Source organism: Staurois parvus, unplaced genomic scaffold (assembly GCF_062004578.1).
Source record: "Staurois parvus isolate SC_StPar_1 unplaced genomic scaffold, SC_StPar_1.0 ptg000696l, whole genome shotgun sequence".
NCBI lineage: Eukaryota > Metazoa > Chordata > Amphibia > Anura > Ranidae > Staurois > Staurois parvus.
In genome coordinates, this window is record NW_028318492.1 from 2,052,311 (window position 1) to 2,071,954 (window position 19,644).

General features: G+C 38.3%; 1 protein-coding gene across 49 annotated transcripts in view; it reads left to right on the plus strand.

Annotated features, from left to right (window-relative positions):
* Positions 1–19,644, plus strand: part of ABI3BP (ABI family member 3 binding protein) — a 512,999-nt gene that overhangs the window by 255,444 nt on the left and 237,911 nt on the right. For 44 of the 49 annotated variants that reach the window (XM_089652925.1, XM_089652933.1, XM_089652937.1 and 41 more), the window contains exons 8-11: positions 5,864–5,920; positions 7,892–7,960; positions 14,572–14,643; positions 16,691–16,771. In XM_089652925.1, coding sequence (XP_089509051.1) covers positions 5,864–5,920; positions 7,892–7,960; positions 14,572–14,643; positions 16,691–16,771 — 279 coding nt within the window. The remainder of the gene's footprint in view (positions 1–5,863; positions 5,921–7,891; positions 7,961–14,571; positions 14,644–16,690; positions 16,772–19,644) is intronic. The other 5 variants (XM_089652940.1, XM_089652951.1, XM_089652953.1 and 2 more) reach the window with 1 other exon arrangement.

The following is a 19,644-nucleotide window of genomic DNA, read 5'->3' on the forward strand; positions in this document are numbered from 1 at the left end:
GTTTTGGAAGAACTTTTACAAAGAGTGAACAGCTACATACAAGTTAAGGATTCAAATGGAGCAGTATTAGTATAAGTAATGTTTGAATTTGCATATTGTTATAATATAATATCATTTCTACAGTATACTTATATTCACAAACTGTTTGAAAGCTGATGAGGCAGGAACTACAGTTAGTGGAAAGTAAAATATATTAACCTGGAGATTGATGGGAGCTGGAGAGATACTAGGTCTTACCTGTCCTTGTGTGAAGGTTTTACAGGTACCACACCGCTATTAAGGACTACACTGGGGCATCTGTTTGGGCAAATTTTGCCCTTTTTTTGTCTGCTTTTAACCTCCTTAACATTTCTGCCTCTTCACTGCTCAGGAACAACCAAGATGTGTGTTTATTCACCAACCTATAACAGTTGGCCACTATACTTTTTTCATCTGGAACAAACAATAGCTTGGCATTTGCTACCCAATTTGATCTGAGGTATTCTTGGACTGGTGGCTTCCTCCCCAGTGCTCAGAAAATCTCCCATTGTGTATCCAATCGCTACTGATCTTCATGTTTATTTATTTTAGGTACTTATATAGCGCCATCAATTTACATAGCACTTTATATATATATATTGTACATTCACATCAGTCCCTAACCCTCAAGGGGCATAAAATCTAAGGTTCCCAATTTGAACAGGATCCAATGAGTACCCGGAGGAAACCCAAGCAGGCACAGGGAGAACATGCAAACTCCAGGCAGGTGGTGCCGTGGCTGGGATTTGAACTAGCGACCCTAGTACTGCCAGGTGGAAGTGCTAACCATTTAGCCACTGTGCTGCCCTCATGTATGTCAGGTGCTGCTATTGAACAGAGTGTTATCATCGACTGGCATTGTTGCTCAGTTTTTCCTCTTTCCCTGAAGAATTGGGTCACATCCCACAAAACGCATGGGATCTTTTGATTGATTATCTAGTTTTGTATTCAATTTTATGGAAAAGCATTTTTGGTTTCTAGTGGAATTGCCACCTTTCTTTTGGGTAGTCTATATGAATTTAGATATTTCCACTAATTACCAACATTTTTTATACTTTTCATGTCTGTAATTGTTCCACCAGTTTGATGATGATCAATTCTTTTGATGATATCAATAGGGTTTTAGGACTCTTGCCCGTGACATTCTCACGTCCCGAGCCAGAGTCTTTACCCACTATTATCTCTTTATATTTTTGTTGACTCATTATGTATGTGCCTACATTGGCGTTTGTCTTGCTTACCACTTTGTGTATTTTTTTTATAATGTCATAATAAATTATGCTCTATTTTATCCACTATTGTTTATAACTATGCATCTTTATACCCATGATGGTATGGTACCTTAAAAGCCCCATTATTTTCTTCTACTAGGGTTTATTTTCTTCATGAAAGTAAAATATAGTATAAAGTGATACCAACACAAAAATAATATCTACATACTGTATCTATATCCTACCAAGTGTATTACAGTTTGTTTAAAGCTGAACTACAAGCAAACAGCTATATAAGTAGATGAAATACAAGGAAGCTGTTTGCCTGCCAAAGAATTTATATTTCTGTTAATCCAGTCCTGAAATTAACACTGGCATTAGAAGAGACCTGATTTGTCTCTGCTGCAGATAAGTAACATTTATAGGTCTTATCCCTCACAGATCTTGTAATTTTACAGTAAAAAAAGAAGCAACAAGGCAGTGTGGATGAACACTGGGTTCCATGCTCCATATCTGGTGATCATGTACACCAATGCAGGATTCCTGGTCTTGCATTTTCTGAATTTATGGCTCTGTTATGGGTTCTAACACTCTTCCATCTCTGTCTTTTGCCCTTCTCTCATTGCTACCAGGAACTATCTCCTTGGCCAAGAAGGGCTTGCTGTGTTCCTTTCTAATTGCAGATAGAAATGTAAGCTCTGGACACTGGAGATCTGTGAATGCCCCCACAATTACAAAGTGGCTTACTGAACTTACATCGTGTGGAGGAACTGCTGGCACAACATCATGACACATTTTCTGTTTACATGGCCACCTGGAAAATCTGGATAGTCTTTTCAGACTACGCTAGGTTTTAAACTGTGTTCTCCTGACTTCAGGTCTCAGATGTACTGTTGTACAGGTGTACCCTTCCCTCATCAGAATCCCCTCTACCATTCCCCACCCATTCTTTCTTCTCTCTTCTTTTCTCACTTTCTTCCCTTCCCTATCCTGCTACTGTTATCACATTCTCTAGTCCATTCAACTTTCCACTCTAGTAATATATGCATGATAGGATACTGCTCGGTTCAGCATTTTCCAATCTTCTAAATTGGATTACATCAATATGCTCTCAATACTTTACACACTCCAAGACCTATAAGAGGATCTCTACAACAGACTAACTGTAGATCCTGGGGTTCTGCCGTGTGCACTCTCAATATGAGGCATGCTACTCAGGGTTTTTTTCTGTCCTCAACCAATGCCAAGATACTGTCTTCTTGAGAATATTATCTCTCTGCTGGATTGCATCTCTTCACCTTTGGCTGATTGCATTTATCTATTGTAATGGGAATGTTACTTTTATCTACATATACTGTGTTTCTTACCTGTATGTATTTAAATCTGGAAAAGAGTAAATCATTATTAAAAAAAGAGAAGCAACAGACTGATGAGCCTAACTCATTCTCTGTTTTGCTGTCCTATTGGCATGCTCCTTGTTAGCACATAAGCCCTGCAACCCAACAGGTTGCATCCTTGTCCTGCTTCTCCCTTTCCCAGTCTACGTTCTGTTGTATAGGAGCTGGCACCAGGTCAGGTCACAACAAATACATTACATTTATTAATTAATAGAGAGCTGCATTTTTGGGCCTTTTATTTCTGCCTGGAGTTCAAGTATAAATGTGACGAAAGGCACTGCTCACACTTCATGCGTAAAGCAGAAAAAAAGTCTATCTATTAAGTAGTCTTAAAATGTTGCCTGCCCTCTGCCTTTACTAATGCTGCACACCATTTGTAATAATTAGCAATTAACTTTTATATCTGTTTTCTCATAGTCACAGCTCTGAGTCCTAGGTGTCTGCTGTGGCTGATGGGAGGAGACATCGACAATGCCCAGAGCATTGCCATCAGTGGGGTGACAATCAACTCTGCAAATTCCTCACCATTTTCAGCACTCACAGCTGCTGCCAGGACCTAGAGCTGTGTGGTCATGTGGTACTAAACCATTGCCATAGTACAGGCAGCAAAGTGGCATTGCAGTCAGCACATCTGCCTGGAATTACTCGGGTCCTTGGTTTGAATCCCAGCCAGGCCATTATCTTCATGGAGTTTGCATGTTATCCCTATGTTTGCATAGGTTTCTTGGTACACTTTGAAGACATGCTTGGAGATTAATTGTCTCCTGCATAAATTGATCCTAGTATGACTATGCATGTGCAATAGGGTCTGCTATATAAATACCTGTAATAAATAGTTAGTCTCTTTAGTGTAATGCCACAAAAGCATGTTATCTGTGGCCTTTTGTAGCATTTGCAATGTCACTCCTAATAGCTGCATGGGCATTGAAATAATTGAAAAATCCCGGAGGTGTGTCTGTAAATTACCAGATGTTTGTCAACTGAAACTCATAACCGGCACACAATTACTCAAGATATATTATATTTAATTCAAATATATATAAGCCTGCATAAAATAACTGAATTAATGATGCGATTACTGTGTTCTATGTATTTAATGTTATATGTGTGCGTGGAGGAACAAAGAGGTTTAATATAGTTTGGAGAAGGGGGTGTTGCACAAATATGGACATAATTAGAATTCAGTTAGTTTGTTTTCTTACTAGAAACATTGAACAAGCTCTACAATATGTTTGCAATGGGACTGCTAAAAAAAAATGTGAAGTTTACATTACAATTTTAATTCCAAAACTAGATAGTAAACATGAGCAAATTGTTGAAAATTTGTTCAACTGACAGACTGTTCAATTCAGTCCCGGGATCCTGTTCATAGAGTTTGGATACAGTGATCTGCCAGGTTTTTTTTTACTTGTTTTTACTCTCACTGGTTAATGAATTCATTGATTTAGAGAATAAACAGATTGTATCATAACTGTTTGCTATGACCCAATGAGTAATTTAAAGAGGAGACCTGGTTATTGTGAGAAAAAAATTAAAGTCAGCAGCTTCCAATACTGTAGCTGCTGGCTTTTATTATACAGACACTTACCAGCCCAGGGATCCAGCGATGTCCTCACTTGGGCCGGTTCTTTGATGGTCTTCAGTCCCAGATATTGCCATATTGCTTGTGTGAAGCCAGCTATGACTTCCTGATGTTTCACAGCCAGCTTTCCATTGCGCATATGCAAGACACGCTGTGCTTTCTGAATGATTCCATAGTCTCCAGGAAATTGTGCAAAGGGGGGGGGGTAAGAGGGGGAATCTATGTGGCTTGTATAGGTGAGTCAAGCGGAAGTGGGATCAGGTACCTGCCAGATATAAGTACCCACTCCCAGAAAAAAAACTTTCCAATACAGGCAGAGAAGGAGACAAGGAGGAGGAATCTACATTTTCAGGTGATGTTCTGCTTTAATCTCATCAAGTATAAGAACTGGAGTGTAGGAATCTTATAAAATCCCTTTCATCAGTATAAACCTATGCAATTCTATTATGATGCCCATTTAGTTTAAAGGTATATTAAAGGAGAAATATAGCCAATGCTATTTTGGCTATACTTCTCCTGTAGATCACAGGAGCACAGTTTGTTCTGCACTCCTGTGACCCATTTTCAGCTGACAGCAGGCTAAAGCCCGCTGTTGGCTGTTGTCACTCAGCCGGGCCAGGCTCTTAAAAGATCCCATATGGTCAGGATCCACCCAGAAGCTTGGACCTGTACCTGGCTCAGCCTCTCAGCGATCTGCCAAGAGCCTGAGCCACACTCTACCACCCCCTCCACAGCCCAGCTCTACAGTGAGCACTGGAGGGGCAGAGCAGTGAGCCAGAGACCAAGAGTTACGGCTCTCTGCTCAGAGTGGAGGGAAGAACTGAGTGATCAGCGGTGTTTAATCACTCAGTTCTCATTACAGCAGGGGGCAGATGCAGTATTGGATTGATGCTGCATCCACCTCGGTGAATATAAATGTTTTTTCAGTCCATATTTCTCTTTTAAATTCATTTTATTGTGCTAAATGAGCTTCTAATAGCAGAACTTTTGTGCTCCAGCTATGTAGGTGCCCCTTGATCCTGTCCCACCAGGATCTCCACAACCTGTCCATTCCTGTTTCAAGCTACAACCTGACATACATCCTGTCCCAAGAGGCACACCAAGTCAAATCCACCTGAATCAGGAGCCCACTGTGTCAATCACCACTGCAGAGAAGGAAGTGGGATGTACGTAGCTTTGGCGCTGTGCCCTTTCACTCTACTTGTGTGTGTGGCGCTGAGAATGGCCGCATGTAAATTTGTAGTTCTAATCTGGAGTGTGCATGTAGTGGAGACTCCAGTGAAGCTCTATAGATTCTGGTAGGCACAGGAAGCATCCACATACCAAAAAATGTGCAGCTCAGCATGGGGTCAGTATGAGGAGGAATCTTAGAGGAGAAAAATGACAAAACAACAGTAAAAGCATGTAAATTAGCACCTCATTTAGAACGGCTGTGTGTAAGGTTGTAACTCTAATAGCAGATAGCAGGACTCCATAGGTCATGGTAGGCACAGGGGGCACCTTAATACCTGGAGCATATAAATTCTGCTGTTAGCAGCTCACCTAGAAAAAAGTTGACTTTTATATCACTTTAGGTCTATTTAATATAATGTAATTGAAATGTTCTCAAATTGTAATTTGTCAAGTACTCTAAAGACTACATGATATTTTTACAGGTTTTCAAAATATTTCTAAACCGACAGCTGCACCCCCACCAACAGTACAAAGTCCAGGTATTTATCTTTTCTAGTCCTACATCCAGAATTCATTTGCTGTCAATCGCGTCTTAACTAAACTATGCATGCATTTCCAAATTCATCTTTGAGGCACTGTGTATCTGATCTTTCACAAAATTCTGAAGTTACTGAGAGTAAATACCTTTGCAGAGCTTTAATTTTGCAAATCTTAAGTATTTTCACATGTAAGGTTAGCTTTGAAAAATGTCTCCAGGAATGCAATTCTTTGTTCTGTATCTGTGTATTTACAACCATTCAACCCTGTTTAACCCAGGACATGTTAGAGACACTTGTACATTTGAGCTCTGTGAGAGCTTACACTTTTACTGCCAAGAGGAGCTGCTGCCCAGATGAAATCAATCTGCAGCATCTTCATGACATCACAGGACAGAAACTACATTGAGTACACAGAACATACAAAGTGCAGTTAAAGCCAATTATATTTTACATATAACTTCATGGTTATCCAGTATGTAATGGCAATGCAAAATGTCTGAAGTTCTTGTTTTTTTCTTGTTATGTTTTTATTTTCTTTACCCATGTAGGCTAAAAAGCTTTATGTTTGTATTTAATTACAGGAGAAATGCAATTTTAACAATGCTGGCTTTTTAATTAGGTCAACTGTTTTGTGTAATTGAACATTCTCCCAATACACACGCACACACACAATGGGGGAGATTTCCTAAAATTGAAGAATCTGGTGCCACTGACATGGCAGCTAATCAGCTTCTAACTTCAGCTTGTTCAAATAAAGTGTTACTAAAGTCAAAATTTGTTTAAAATATAATAACAAAAATTTTACTCACCTGCTCTGTACAGTGGTATTGCACAGAGCGGCCCTGATCATCCTTTTCTCGGGTCCCCTGCTGGCAATCTTGGCTCCCTCTCTTTTTTTGTGTGTCCCCATAGTAAGCTAGTTGCTATGGAGGCACAGAGGGTCTGCTCGCTCCCGAGCTGTGCGTCTATGTCCACAGACTCACACAGCAGGACTTAGTTCCACCCTCCACTTCCTCTTCACTGCATTTGATTGACAGCAGTAGGAGCCAATGGCTCCTGCTGCTGCTCGAGTACTGAGTGAAGAGGAAGAAAGGGGAGAAGAGATGCAGCCATGCGCAGTGCTGGATTTATTCTCCCCTCTCTTTCCCACACAGGGAAGGGGGAGTACAAAGAAATAAAAAAAATGCTTTTTACCTTAATACAAAGAATGCATTAAGGTAAAAAAAACATTTTTAGCTTTAGTATCACTTTAAACTTTGACAATGAAACCTGGAAGCTGACTGATTTCTATGCAGAGCTGCAACAGATTTTGCACACTTCCGTTTTAGTAAATCCACCCTCAATGTCTATTTCATGGATTGTAATATTTGCAGACCATTTTTTGCTATCACAGTATACACCCTCTGAGAAAAGTGTGGGGGGGGGGGGGGGGTGGAATTAACATGGAGTGTTGCAAACACACACTTGCACCACTCTTCTAAACATGAAAAAAATGAGCAGATGATGCTCCTGATTAACAGAAGTTTGTTGACAGGCAGCACAGACAACATTAGAGCTGGAGCTGCATGCTCCCATCTCTGTGCCATATCCCCCTAAGTTCAGAGCAGGTGGGTTGTTAACTCTGTAGGCTCGGCTTGTGTAGTTTAATCAATGCATGAGCAAAGTAAAGGATGTGAGCTGTCTAATGACAACTCGCATCCCATATGTCAGGTCATAGCAGGGAGAATCTGCTGCAGTTTTCTATATGTAAAATTGCCATATGCCCTATGTTAATTAAGGGCATACCTGTGCTAGTCTCTATTTCACTGTGTAATAAAAACTAGTGCAACTGGCGCAGATAGACCTAAAATGGATCTATCTAATTAGTTAATGTGCTGCGTCATTATAATGGTGCAGGAAGCTTAGTTAAATTCCCAGCCTGCATGCACTCAATGAGCTGCTTCATTATAGATTACAGTATTTCTTTTTTAGTCTTCAGGGAGGAGACAAAGAAGCCACCTTTGACCACCACAAGGCCAACAACACCTAAACCAAAACCAGGTAGGCTCTGTTCTTTTTTCCTTTCTGAATGTTTCAAAACTAAGGTAATATACATCTGAGAAATACATTCTATCCTTTTTAAAAGCAATTGTAACACTCATCTATTTTGAATAAGCATTTGCTGCTCATAAAAGATGATCACTTCATGATCACTTGACCCTATTTTCCAAGGATATCTGATGCTCCTTTGTTGTATTCTGTAATCACTACTGACATCATACCCTCCACCGTCTGGGAAAAATAAATTATAATATTGCAGTTAAACATTAGTAATACTGATGTATCAGAGAAAAATATATGCAATCAGCAATTTCCTTATTCTCCACTGTTGGTACTATTCTCCTCTCTTTTTACTATTTTAGTGTAAGGATGCATTAAACAACAGTAATTCCTCTTTTTATTTTGGAATATTTTTGGAATGCAATAGCATTATCCATACTAAATGTGGATAAAAAAACTGCATTGAACATGGACAAAATTGTGAATGGTTAAAGCCCAACACCGGGTAACTTAAAAATTATCAGTTGTTTTTTTCTGTGTGGACTTTGTCTACATGGTAATGTTATAGTTTTTGTGTGTATATGCATTGTCATGATGCCATGTATTGGATTTGTATACTTTTCCAATAAAAAGTTTGTAACAAAAAACAAACAAAAAAAATATCCTTTGCAGTGGGGCTGCACTTGCACTGCAATGGTTAATTGCTGATTTAGCATAGAGGAGAGAAGTGCTTTTACATACCTGATCCTCCGCTCCCTCTGCAGATGGTGCCTCCCCTACGCACTGGTGGTGGACTGTTTCTCGGTGTAATAATGTCCAGTGCAGGTATATATAGACCCTATATATAGACCCTGCATTGGTTTTAATGAAGTCAGGACCTTGGACTGCTGGGGCACAGGGGAGAGGTCAAAGCAGGGGCTAGTTTAGCAGTGAGAAGGAGCAGAGAATCTGTTAAGTAAATCTTCTTTAACAAGTCCCATAGACATAAACAGGCAATTAACCCATGCTGCAAGGGCACAGCTCCACTTCAGGGGATCATTTTCAAGTTCTCTGGAGTTGGGCTCTGAACTACAATCAGGTTTTTTTTTGCCTTTCAGGTTCCATTCTGGAGGTCTCATTTCAAATACTGTATTTTAGACAAAATAGGAAGTTAGAGGAAACCTATTCAAAATTAGGGAAAACTCCTCTTAGACAGTTGTCCAAAATGTTCCAGTGACAACTCAAAGTCTAGTTTTACCCCCTTCCCCTTAAGATTTAGTGACAATGAACACCAGGATAAACAAAAACAAAAACCCTCAGGTTTTCAAGTAGAAGGGAGATGTAGTGTGCTGGACTGCTTTAAGCATTGGGTATTTCAGGTGACAGAATTGATTGTCATTAGACAGCTCTCCGAGGAGTAGTAACCAAAGGTCTGACCTAAATTTTATTCAGAATCTTGTATTATAAAAATCCAATGCAATTCAAAGGTTCAGAGGGTACTTCTTCATCAGGGTTTGGTACTGCTGAATGAAGCATGTACTGGACTGATACAGTTGAAGGGATCCTAATTGGTATTTGGCATGATCACTCCAGATGACAGTTAAGATGCTTAAATGAGTGATGCTTAAAAATGCTTAACCTCCCTGGCAGTATTCCCGAGTGTAGCTCGGGGTAAAGTTTCAGTACCAAAAGCGGTAACCCCGAGCTACACTTGGGCTTACCATGCGGTGCTGCTCTGGCATCTGTTCTTCATTTACCTTGTCCTGCGCTCCCGCGATGTCCCTCCTGCAGTGTCCCCGGCAATGTCATCCGGCGGATGCCGGCATCTGTCATCTGGGTTCTGCCCCCTGTAAGCATCGGGACGTACGGGGGACGGAACTGGCAGGAAATTTGAAAATGACAAAAAGTGATATTCACTAAATACACTAAAATCACATTACTGTATCAAAGCATTTCACATACATTTTATCCCTAGTGCTTTGTCCTGTGCCCTGCCTGCATTTTTACTGTTCTTTCTGCCTGGAAACTGAGAAATGTCCATGGCATCCAAAAAGCGTCCCTTTAGGTCAAAATCAGTTTTAGACCAGCTAGAGAACAGCGATAGTAAATCAGAACCACTTGCAGAATTGAGTGATAATGATTTGTGGGGAAATTCGTCATCAGACACTGAAAACGATTTTGCGACTTTGCTCAGCGATGTGCGAACTTAGCGCTCTATTTCAAATTTCAGTGTTTTTGGTTTGATTATATTATTGAATTAAATTTATTATTATTATATTATTATTTTTTATGAGTATTTATTAAATTATAATTTATGATTTCGTTTTTCAAATTTTATCATATCCATGATGTTTACTAGACTCTTGTTCAGACAGATTTCAGTGAGTTATTCCTAAAAATTACAGGCCTACAATAAAAAAAAATACATATTTCCATGCAAACAAATGTACCGCTTTGAGCACAGAAATACTGACATAATCAAACTGCTAGGGAGGTTAAATACACTGTCGTTTTATGATACAAGATTCTGAATAAAATTAAAATTGGACCTCATACATTCTGATTTGGCCACTTTCCATTCTTGCACACTCAGCAATAAAAATCTGCCAAAAAGTCCTAACCCTCCCCACGCTATCCAAACAAGTTTCAGCTTTATACTTTCAAGCTTTTTTTTTTCTTCCAAAAAACAGTAAAATATTTTGAAATTCTGATTGCCTTTTACCATAGCCAAATTATGTGCATGAGTGTGTAAAAAACAGCTAACATTCTTCCTATATGGCATAGTTTATGTCACTATATGGCATAGTTTATGTCATATCACCATTTATCCGTGCTTTTGCAGGTTGAGTTAACCAAGAAAATATTCTTTTAGTAAAGAACAATAAACAAAGTGTGCAAGAATTGTGTTTAGTCAGGGAAACATCCAACATAGCCCTGAGGAGCAGACAGAACATTGCAGAAATATGTAATTGCACTAATCTGATTTTTTTCAATAGCTGGTGGACTGCGAGCCTTGTTTGGCATAAAAGTGTCACTGAAGAGCTTTAGAAAAATAACAGTCTTCTTTTATTACATTCTTTCAATTAACAATTGTCCAGAAAGCTTAAGTAAATTCCAGACCAGCGTTAGAAAATGACACATACTGTAAAGACTGAAAGTTTTGAACAAATGTCTGAGATGCAGGTAAAGCAGAATCCTTCAAAACTCAGTGTATTTTGACTCAGGTGTGCAATACACCATACAAAATTTTTAATGTTGTGTATCCTCTCCTCCTATTTTTACATTTGTCATCCTAATACCACAACTACAAGTCTGTAATGAAATGGGAGTTATGGCAAATGCACCACAGTAATGGTTGTCAGTAGATGTCTTTCTAGGTGTGCGACTTGGTGGGGAAACCCTACAAAGGGTAATACCTTTTTTTTTACCATTAGCAATGCAAAAACTTCATTCTCGAAGAAAACTGACAATAAGCCAGCAATAGAAAGCCGAGTTGCCGATCTTCCCCACACAGCAGGTGTAGGGGTAGTTGTAATGCATTGTACTAACTTTTCACGGCTATGACAAGCAAGATTATAAATACTGAAAGTTTACTTAACACTCCCTGTGAGAAGACAGCTCTCTGCTGGATGATCTTCTGAATAGCCAGGGTTCAGTTCTGATATTTTCTATGCAGCCTCTCCACAGCTGTGAACATTTTGGCACATGTTTAGGTACTTTCTTCAACTATCTGGCGCTTGTTTCATTTTAATAATAGTTCATTCCTTAAATCAAAGATGTAATGCAATGGAAGTGATGTGTGCTAAGAATTTAGTAACAGATGACCTTGATTCATCACTCCTAAGTAATTTCTTTGGTAAGAAAGTTGTCTGTTTTAAACAAATGGATATATTAAGTCAAAGGAAAGTACTTCAGTCATTGGTCCAGATCATAAGGATGTTTAACCATTTTAACAATAATCAAAAATTAAATAAATCCATATTTGTGTGAAGTATTGCTCTTATCCAGATGTGATCTTTCTCACAACTTCAATGACCTTTGCACACATCAGATGATGAGCCAGCCATTAAACTCTGATTCCATGGAAATCTTCTTGTTATTAAATAAACTACAGCAATAAAAATAGAAATATTTAATTCCCTAACCCAGATAAGAAGAGAATGAAAGTTAAAGAATATAATAGTAGTTTTGGTGTGGGGATTTCAAGTATTTTAAAATGGCCCAATATGCTTTGGAGGGGGGCACTGAGCCTCAATGTGCTATACTTCAAATAATAATTCTGCAACTCCCTGCATTTATGTCCACTTACCAGTCTTGCACAAAAGAGAAAAGAAAGATCTTCAGCACTACCAAAGCAATTTGGGTAGTAAGAGTGTCAACAACTGTAAAATATAATGTGTATCCCCTACTCCTTTGGGGCCTGGCTTCAAGTACAAGTTCCTTTGCTATGCCCATGGGGAAACGTATAGCATAAACCAAAAATTCAGCTTGGTACAAGAAAATAGAAGTAAGTTAGTTTGTAACCTAAAATCTACATACAGGAAAAAGTCCATCATATATCAAGATATGTTTATTTTTTTCAGTACTTTACTTCAGTAAATATCCAAAAGCACTTACTCCAGTCACTCACATTACAAGTAACTTGGCTAAACCAAGAGCCCAATTCTTAGTGGCTTTAAAGAGACTCTGTCATGAGAGAATCATGGAAGCTGCCATTGCTGGACTCTTCTTTGAAAATGTTAGTTCCCTAGCTGGTATACAGATGCTTTGGCTTTAGCCTGTTCGAGTTTCTGACCTCGAAAAAGTATAGGACAAAGGAGTTCTGACTGAGCATGAGTTTGTGATTTAAAAGTAAAATCAAACACAGTCAATCAACTAACATTTTCTTTAGGAGGTCAGCATGGGCAGATCATGTACTTCCTTCATGACAGAATGACTTTAAACACCAGGCCTTGGGAACAAAGCTCCGCACATACATGTACCTTCTCATTATGATGTCCACCTAAACTCTCCCACTGTAGGCTAAACTAAAAAACAGTACCACTCTAATGCTCCAGAAGATACGTACTGTGGCTGGTGATACTGTAGGCTGGTGCTCGTCAGGATATAAGACTCGTCAGACTCAGGTTAGACTACAAGAAAATGGCACCCAGCCATACACAGAATCAGCAGACTGTAAAGCTAAAATAGTAAAGGTTGATGAGAATTGACTTCAACTTGTTTCTCCAACCTAATGTACTTTGCCCATGTGGAGCTTACTCATAGAGGCCTATGGTTGATAACCGAGCTGAAGCCAATTCTCATCATCTTTCACTTTTAGCTCAACAATCTGCTGATCCTTTGTGTGGTGGGGCACCATGTCCTTGACTCTCCACTTCACTTCTACAACTACATCCATTATGAAGCCCAAAGCTAGGGCTCATCAAGTATCACAGGATGGATTCTAATACCTAAAAGTTAAACACTACACTTTTTAAAAAAACTTTCAGCAGCTGGCCTCAAGACTTACATTGTGTTCTGTTCTTTTATGTTGTTAACATTAATAAAGATTCTCTTTTCTGCCAAGGACCACCCCTCTTTAATGTTTCATCCAGTATTACCTTGATCACAAAGATCTCTGTGATCAAGTACGTATTAGGTGAAACATTAGAGAGGGCCATTCATAGACAGTGCTGCTGCGGGCTATGTATGGGTTTAATAAAGTTGAATGTGATCTGACATCATCGGTGTGCGACTTCCTTCTTTCATGTGGACTTCATAGAAGATGGTTTGTCTCCCTTTGATCGGCACCTGGAGTTCTAGAAGCAGGAGTTTTTCATACAGGTTTAGAGCAGTGACATCTCTATAACTGTTCAGTCAGTTCAACTAATCAACCATACCACTGTTTCATAAAATGCTTTTTGTACATACAGGTAGGTTCTTCTGAATTTTATCTGCTGGGGTGTATGTACATTTTCACTTAGAAGATTGCATTGATTTCAATCACCCGATTATGTGCAAAGGTTTTTTCTTCTATTCCTCTATAACTGAGTGTGTGTTTGAAGTGTAAAAATTGTAAAAATATACTTTCCTAATAAATCACTCTCACTGAATGTTTCTTTTTCAATGGTATACAAATTATAGCTAAACTATTCTGCAATTTTAGAACTTGTCATGAATAATTGAATGTAATTGTAAAGGGTATTTCTTATTTGTTTTTGATCTTTGGCTTGTTCATTAACAAAAGTTCATAACACTTTAATGAATACTGGAATCTAGCACTGTGATACAAGTAAACTGACCCTTCTAATGAACGAGTGTTACGAACATACAGTACATTGTTACTGTGCAGATTTTTGTTTCACTGTTGCTAATGAGATGCAAATCCCTGTGCTGACATTGTTTTTCCAAAGATTAAACTCAAAATTCAGAAGAACTTGCTGAATCAATATAAGATTGCTCCCACTAGACTGCTCTAGTTTGTGTGACAGTTGTTTCCTTTCCGCTGTTATATGTATCATTTGGCATTGTCATTATTCATGAGTTTCCTAAGCTCTTTTGCACAGATTTATCTAGAAATCCAAGGATCGCATCACCCACAGGATGTATCAATAGAATTTCATTAATAACACTGGAGTATTTTTTTCTTTTAGCTTCCAAAGTTACTGTCTCCCTTCCAATTCCTAATACTTCAGAAAAAACTATTGCAGAAGATCCCAAACCAGGTATTGCTTTTCACTTAGCTTTTTTCACCAGAATTTTTTTATACCCCTGGCATGACTACAGTGGAAACTGCTGCATTTTCAAAAGTGTCTTTCCATAATTCTATCAATTCATGTCATTATCATAATTATATTTCCTTATGTTTTAGAATGAACAAGTTACGTCTGATTGCTTTCAAATGCTACTTTTAAATAATTGCATTATGACGTTTAACAAAGTATATAAACGACATATTTGACTTTTATGGGATTGTTAACACTTCTTTTTGTAATGCCTTATTGATATTTGAATGTCTCCTAGATGGGAATAATGGTGTATTTGTTACATAGTAAAATGAAACCCACATTGTGGACTGCTTTGCTAAAAGAATAATTTTCACCATGTAAAGAAGTTGGTCAACATTTTTCAGATAATGGAGATGATTTACAAATGAAGTATGTTCACTAAGCTAAGTAAAAATTTACTTTGTGAGTGAGTAATGTAAGGCTGTGCTGTTTTCAATCATCCAAACATGTACAAGAAAAGATCTTGGTTTTCCTAATTTTCCTTACAGATGATTGGGTATACTTTGCAAAGTGAATTTTTACTTGGCTCCACCTCATTCATCAAACAAAGTGAAAATGTACTTTTAAAAATGAACATGGCCACAGATAAATTGAAATCCAGCTGGTTGAGCAGGACCCACTGAATTTTGATCCATTTATAGTCAAGGTGGTTGTATAGGAGTCAATTGCTCAATTGTCTTCTGTACAACCAGACTGTTAGATTTTTTTTGTTTTTCCCAGTCAGTGCCACCAGCTATAGCTGGCAACACCGATCATTGTATTCTGCCAGCGGGGACAATAGTAGTGATTAATTCGAGGTGAATGGGGGAATCAGCACATTTTTTTGGTTGAACAAAAAAAATGTTTAATGTATGGCCTGCCTTATTCTTTTAGTAAATCCACCCTGATTAAAACTTAGGCTGGCCATAGATTATGCACCTTTCTTTCCTTAAACCACAGGCTGAAGGAAATAAGTGCTTAAATCCCCTGTTAACACAGTTAATGTTGATCGGGGAATCCCTCCTTCTGCGCTAATGTATTCTGAGAGCTGGAGGTTTCCCCTGCCATCAGAATACAATGAGCACTGCTGGTGGCTATAGCCACCAGCAATGATTATAGGAAGTATGTATTGAAGATGATCAATAGATTGACTTAAATACAACCAGACTGCCCATAGATGGATCGAAATTAGGCTGGTTCCTGCTGAACCAGATACATTTCAATACTTGTATGGCCAGCTTAAGGCTTAATTTCTTTTGGGAGATAAATATCTGTTAGCATAATTCAGGTTGAAAACTCTTAAGTGTTGCAAACATGATAAAGCAAACAATAGGATTTATTTACTAAAGTTGCTGTGAATGTTCAATGTGTGAATGTTTTGTACGTTTATTAGCCATGGTGAGTCTTTGCTTATCCAGTCAGATGCAAGAAAAATTGTGTTTATTTTATTTTTTTTTATTTGCTAAGAACAGTGACAATTCAATTTGCAAAGTCAACATTCATTCTGGCAAACGACCAATCTCCAAACCTTTAGCAAATCTGGCTCATTCTTTGAATACTGCTGACCATCCCCTTTGCTGGTGTCTCCATATGAGAATGTGGAAGCTCTGCTCTTATAGCAGAGTCCTGGAAATCCAATGTCCTTAATGTTTGAGTTTAATTTTTTATTTTAGACTGTGGTCACTTTGCATCCCCAATGACTCTTTCTATTTTTTCCAATTTCACTGAGCCTGTTTAGTTATTTGATGTAAAAGTATAAAAGTGAATAACAATTAATAAAGTGAAGCTATGCTTACTTCATTCAACCATTGATGTGCAGGGGAACCTGCTGCTTAATTGGGCATTCAAACAGACCACAGCTTTGCTTGGTGAACATTCAATTTTCTAACTACACATTCTCAACTTCCTAATAAGTCAATGCTATTAAATACATTGACCCCTTTGTTGCTTTGGTTATATAACATACACTAATGTATTGGTATAATGAATATTATATTTTCTGTAGCATTAACAAGCCAAGCCATTGTGGAATCTTTCACTTCAGATTCATCAACTAGTACCCTAGAATGGGTCCCAGCAACTATGGGTAACATAACTTCCATTTTCTTTCCTCCATCTCCCCTTTGCCAGTTCATGTGATTTACAGAACAAATCGCTTCTTTCTAGGAAACCATGGCTGACCTTTGTCATTCCTTCAGATTCATTTGTAACATTCCACGGCAATTTATCCTCTTCTTCCCCTCATGGCATCCATTCTTTGTTCATTTGGAAATCATTCTCCAGCCAATGATCTCATCGTTTGTTAGCTCTGCATGTGGAAATTGCTTTTTCTCTTTTTTTCCTAGCATTTTCAGCATTGCTTTGGGCTACAAATTACCCATTTCTATTATGGCACACAATAGCAAGCAAGAACAGTTTTAATTTGTTTTGTTTGGTCTTTGCTTTAATTTACCATTTGCTTATTTATGTGGTCTCTGAAAAATATATCTGCAAATAAAATAAAAACCTGGTAAATACATACAGATGTAGATGCAACTATAACTGATATTTCCATTATATGCTATTAATTTTTTGCTTTCAAAGGTATACGAAAAATGATGAAGAAACTATTGGTGTGTACTCATACTAAACTAGCTGTGTATACAGAATCATTTTCAAAACACAAAAAGATGGAAAAAAACAAAACACAGTTTGTACTCTTTTGTTCCCTAGACATGTTCTTTTAGAAACAGTTTTGTGCATGGGACTGTGCTAATGCATAGAAATCAGCTCTTTCTTTATTCGTACATATACAGTACCAGTACCTCTCCAAATTTCCTCAATGTCTAAGAACACAAACCAGTGGGGAAGGTTAAACAGTGAGAGGCAAACCATTGATATCTGTTATGAATTAAATCATTATAGAATGTTTCCTTTAGGCTGCTATTCTCCAAGCTTTTAGCAGTTCTTGGTTAACAACTATTGGGGCAGTTTTCTAAAAGTTTCCTTTATGCTAGCCCTGGAAGCCTATTGTTATTTTAAATATTTTTCTCTCAACTTCCTACCCGCTTCACACTGCACAGGCATGCTGCAGCTCTATTCATTCCTATAGGAAAGCCATACTCATGGCAGCCTCAAGTAGTCTCTCTGACTGTGGCTTTCCTTTAGAAATAAATGGTATCAAGGTGTGCATGTGCAGTACACAGCAGCTATTTTCAGAGGAACATCTGTATGGCTTGCAATGGAGCTGTAGAGTAAAGATCACTGGAACTTGGATGAAATTACATAGAACACTAGATGGGCAGCACTCAGGGAAAGAGGATGTGGGAACTAAGTAAAAAAAAAAATAAAGTTGGTTGAACTCGATGGACTTTTTTCAACCAAATTAACTATATGTACTATGTAACACAGTAGTTGTCTTTAAGGTCATTTAAGTTTAAAAGAGCACACATTGAGGTTGATTTACTTAAACCGGAGAGTGCAAAATCTGGTGCAGCTCTGCATAGAAACCAATCAGCTTCTTTTTTTCTGTCTTAATTGAACACGCTGAAGTTAGTAGCTGATTTTGTGCAGATTTTGTATTCTTCAACCCCATTGTATTGTTTAAATTATCTGTGATAAAATTAGTAAGAACTCCCACACTTTGAAAAGCAATAGAACAAATGTTTGTTTTCACTTAATGGATTTCAATTTAGGTTGCAATTTCCATTGACATTTCCATTCTTTCCCCATTTGCTCAAAATAGAAGTCCTCTTGTATTTTTTTTTACACGTAGTACCATGCCAAGCATTATTTAAAACGAAATAATGGTTGTCCACATTTTTTTGAAACCCAACTACACTCTAAACATTTTCTGTAGGTTTTGAATAGAGTGGAGAAGGATCACATATTCTGCTGTGGGTTTTTTTGCTGTCTGTGAGGATTGATATCATTTCCTGTGCCTGTGACACAGTTACAAGAAGACACACAGGGCAATAAAAACCTACAAAGATTCTTACCCTGTGAAAGCTACAAAGATTCTTACCCTGTGAACCTATTGGAGATGTCCCATTACTTCCTGTCCCTCTGATATCTTGTCACTCGGATAGTAAATGAGGATTTTTCTTTCTCCAGTGGGGATACAGTCAGCAATAAAAGGATTAAATTACTTCCCTGCCCCATTTGAAGCAAGAAAAAAAACAAAAACTTGTATCATACTTACCGTAATTTTCCTTTCCTGATGCCAATCCATGGCAGCATACATGTGACATAGCTCCGCCTCTATATCCACTCACAGGACCTGTGTATATCTATAAAAGTCTGACTGAGAGCAACCTCTCCCATTCTCCATACAATCAAGATCAAACAAGGGAGGGTTCGTATGCTGCCATGGATTGGCATCAGGAAAGAAAAAGTAAGTATTGTACAATTTTCCATTTTCCTGACGTTAACATGGCAGCATACATGTGATAAATAACTAGCTAAACAGGGAGGGCTAAACTGTATGATCAAACTGCATTAAGGACATGGAAGCCTAGACTACCATTATGTTGAATGTATGACTCTACCGTATAAGCCCCTGGATCTTCCCTGTAGCGCTTGAGGCACGTGCACTGTGGTAACTAGCCTACTGATTTGCAAAAGTCGTCATAGACACTTTTCATGTGCTGCCCCGAATGTAGAGATGGACCTGGCTGAATAAGCCTCTACCACTTCTGGAGGCTCTTGCCTGGCTGTACTATATTTTCTGGATGACATTGACACTCCAAGATGACAAGGTTTGCTGCAGCTTTCTCCTTTGAATTTGCCTAATGGAAACACAAACAGCCTCCTAGAGGATTTAAACTAGGAAGCAGCTTAAAGGTAGTCATCTTACATAATTTGTACATCCAGCTTGTGTAGGTACCACCTGTGCCAGAAAGGATGTAATCACCAATTTGTAAGATGAAAACTGAAACCACCTGGGTTCAAAGGTGCTCAAGGGGCATAGGCCCCAACTTG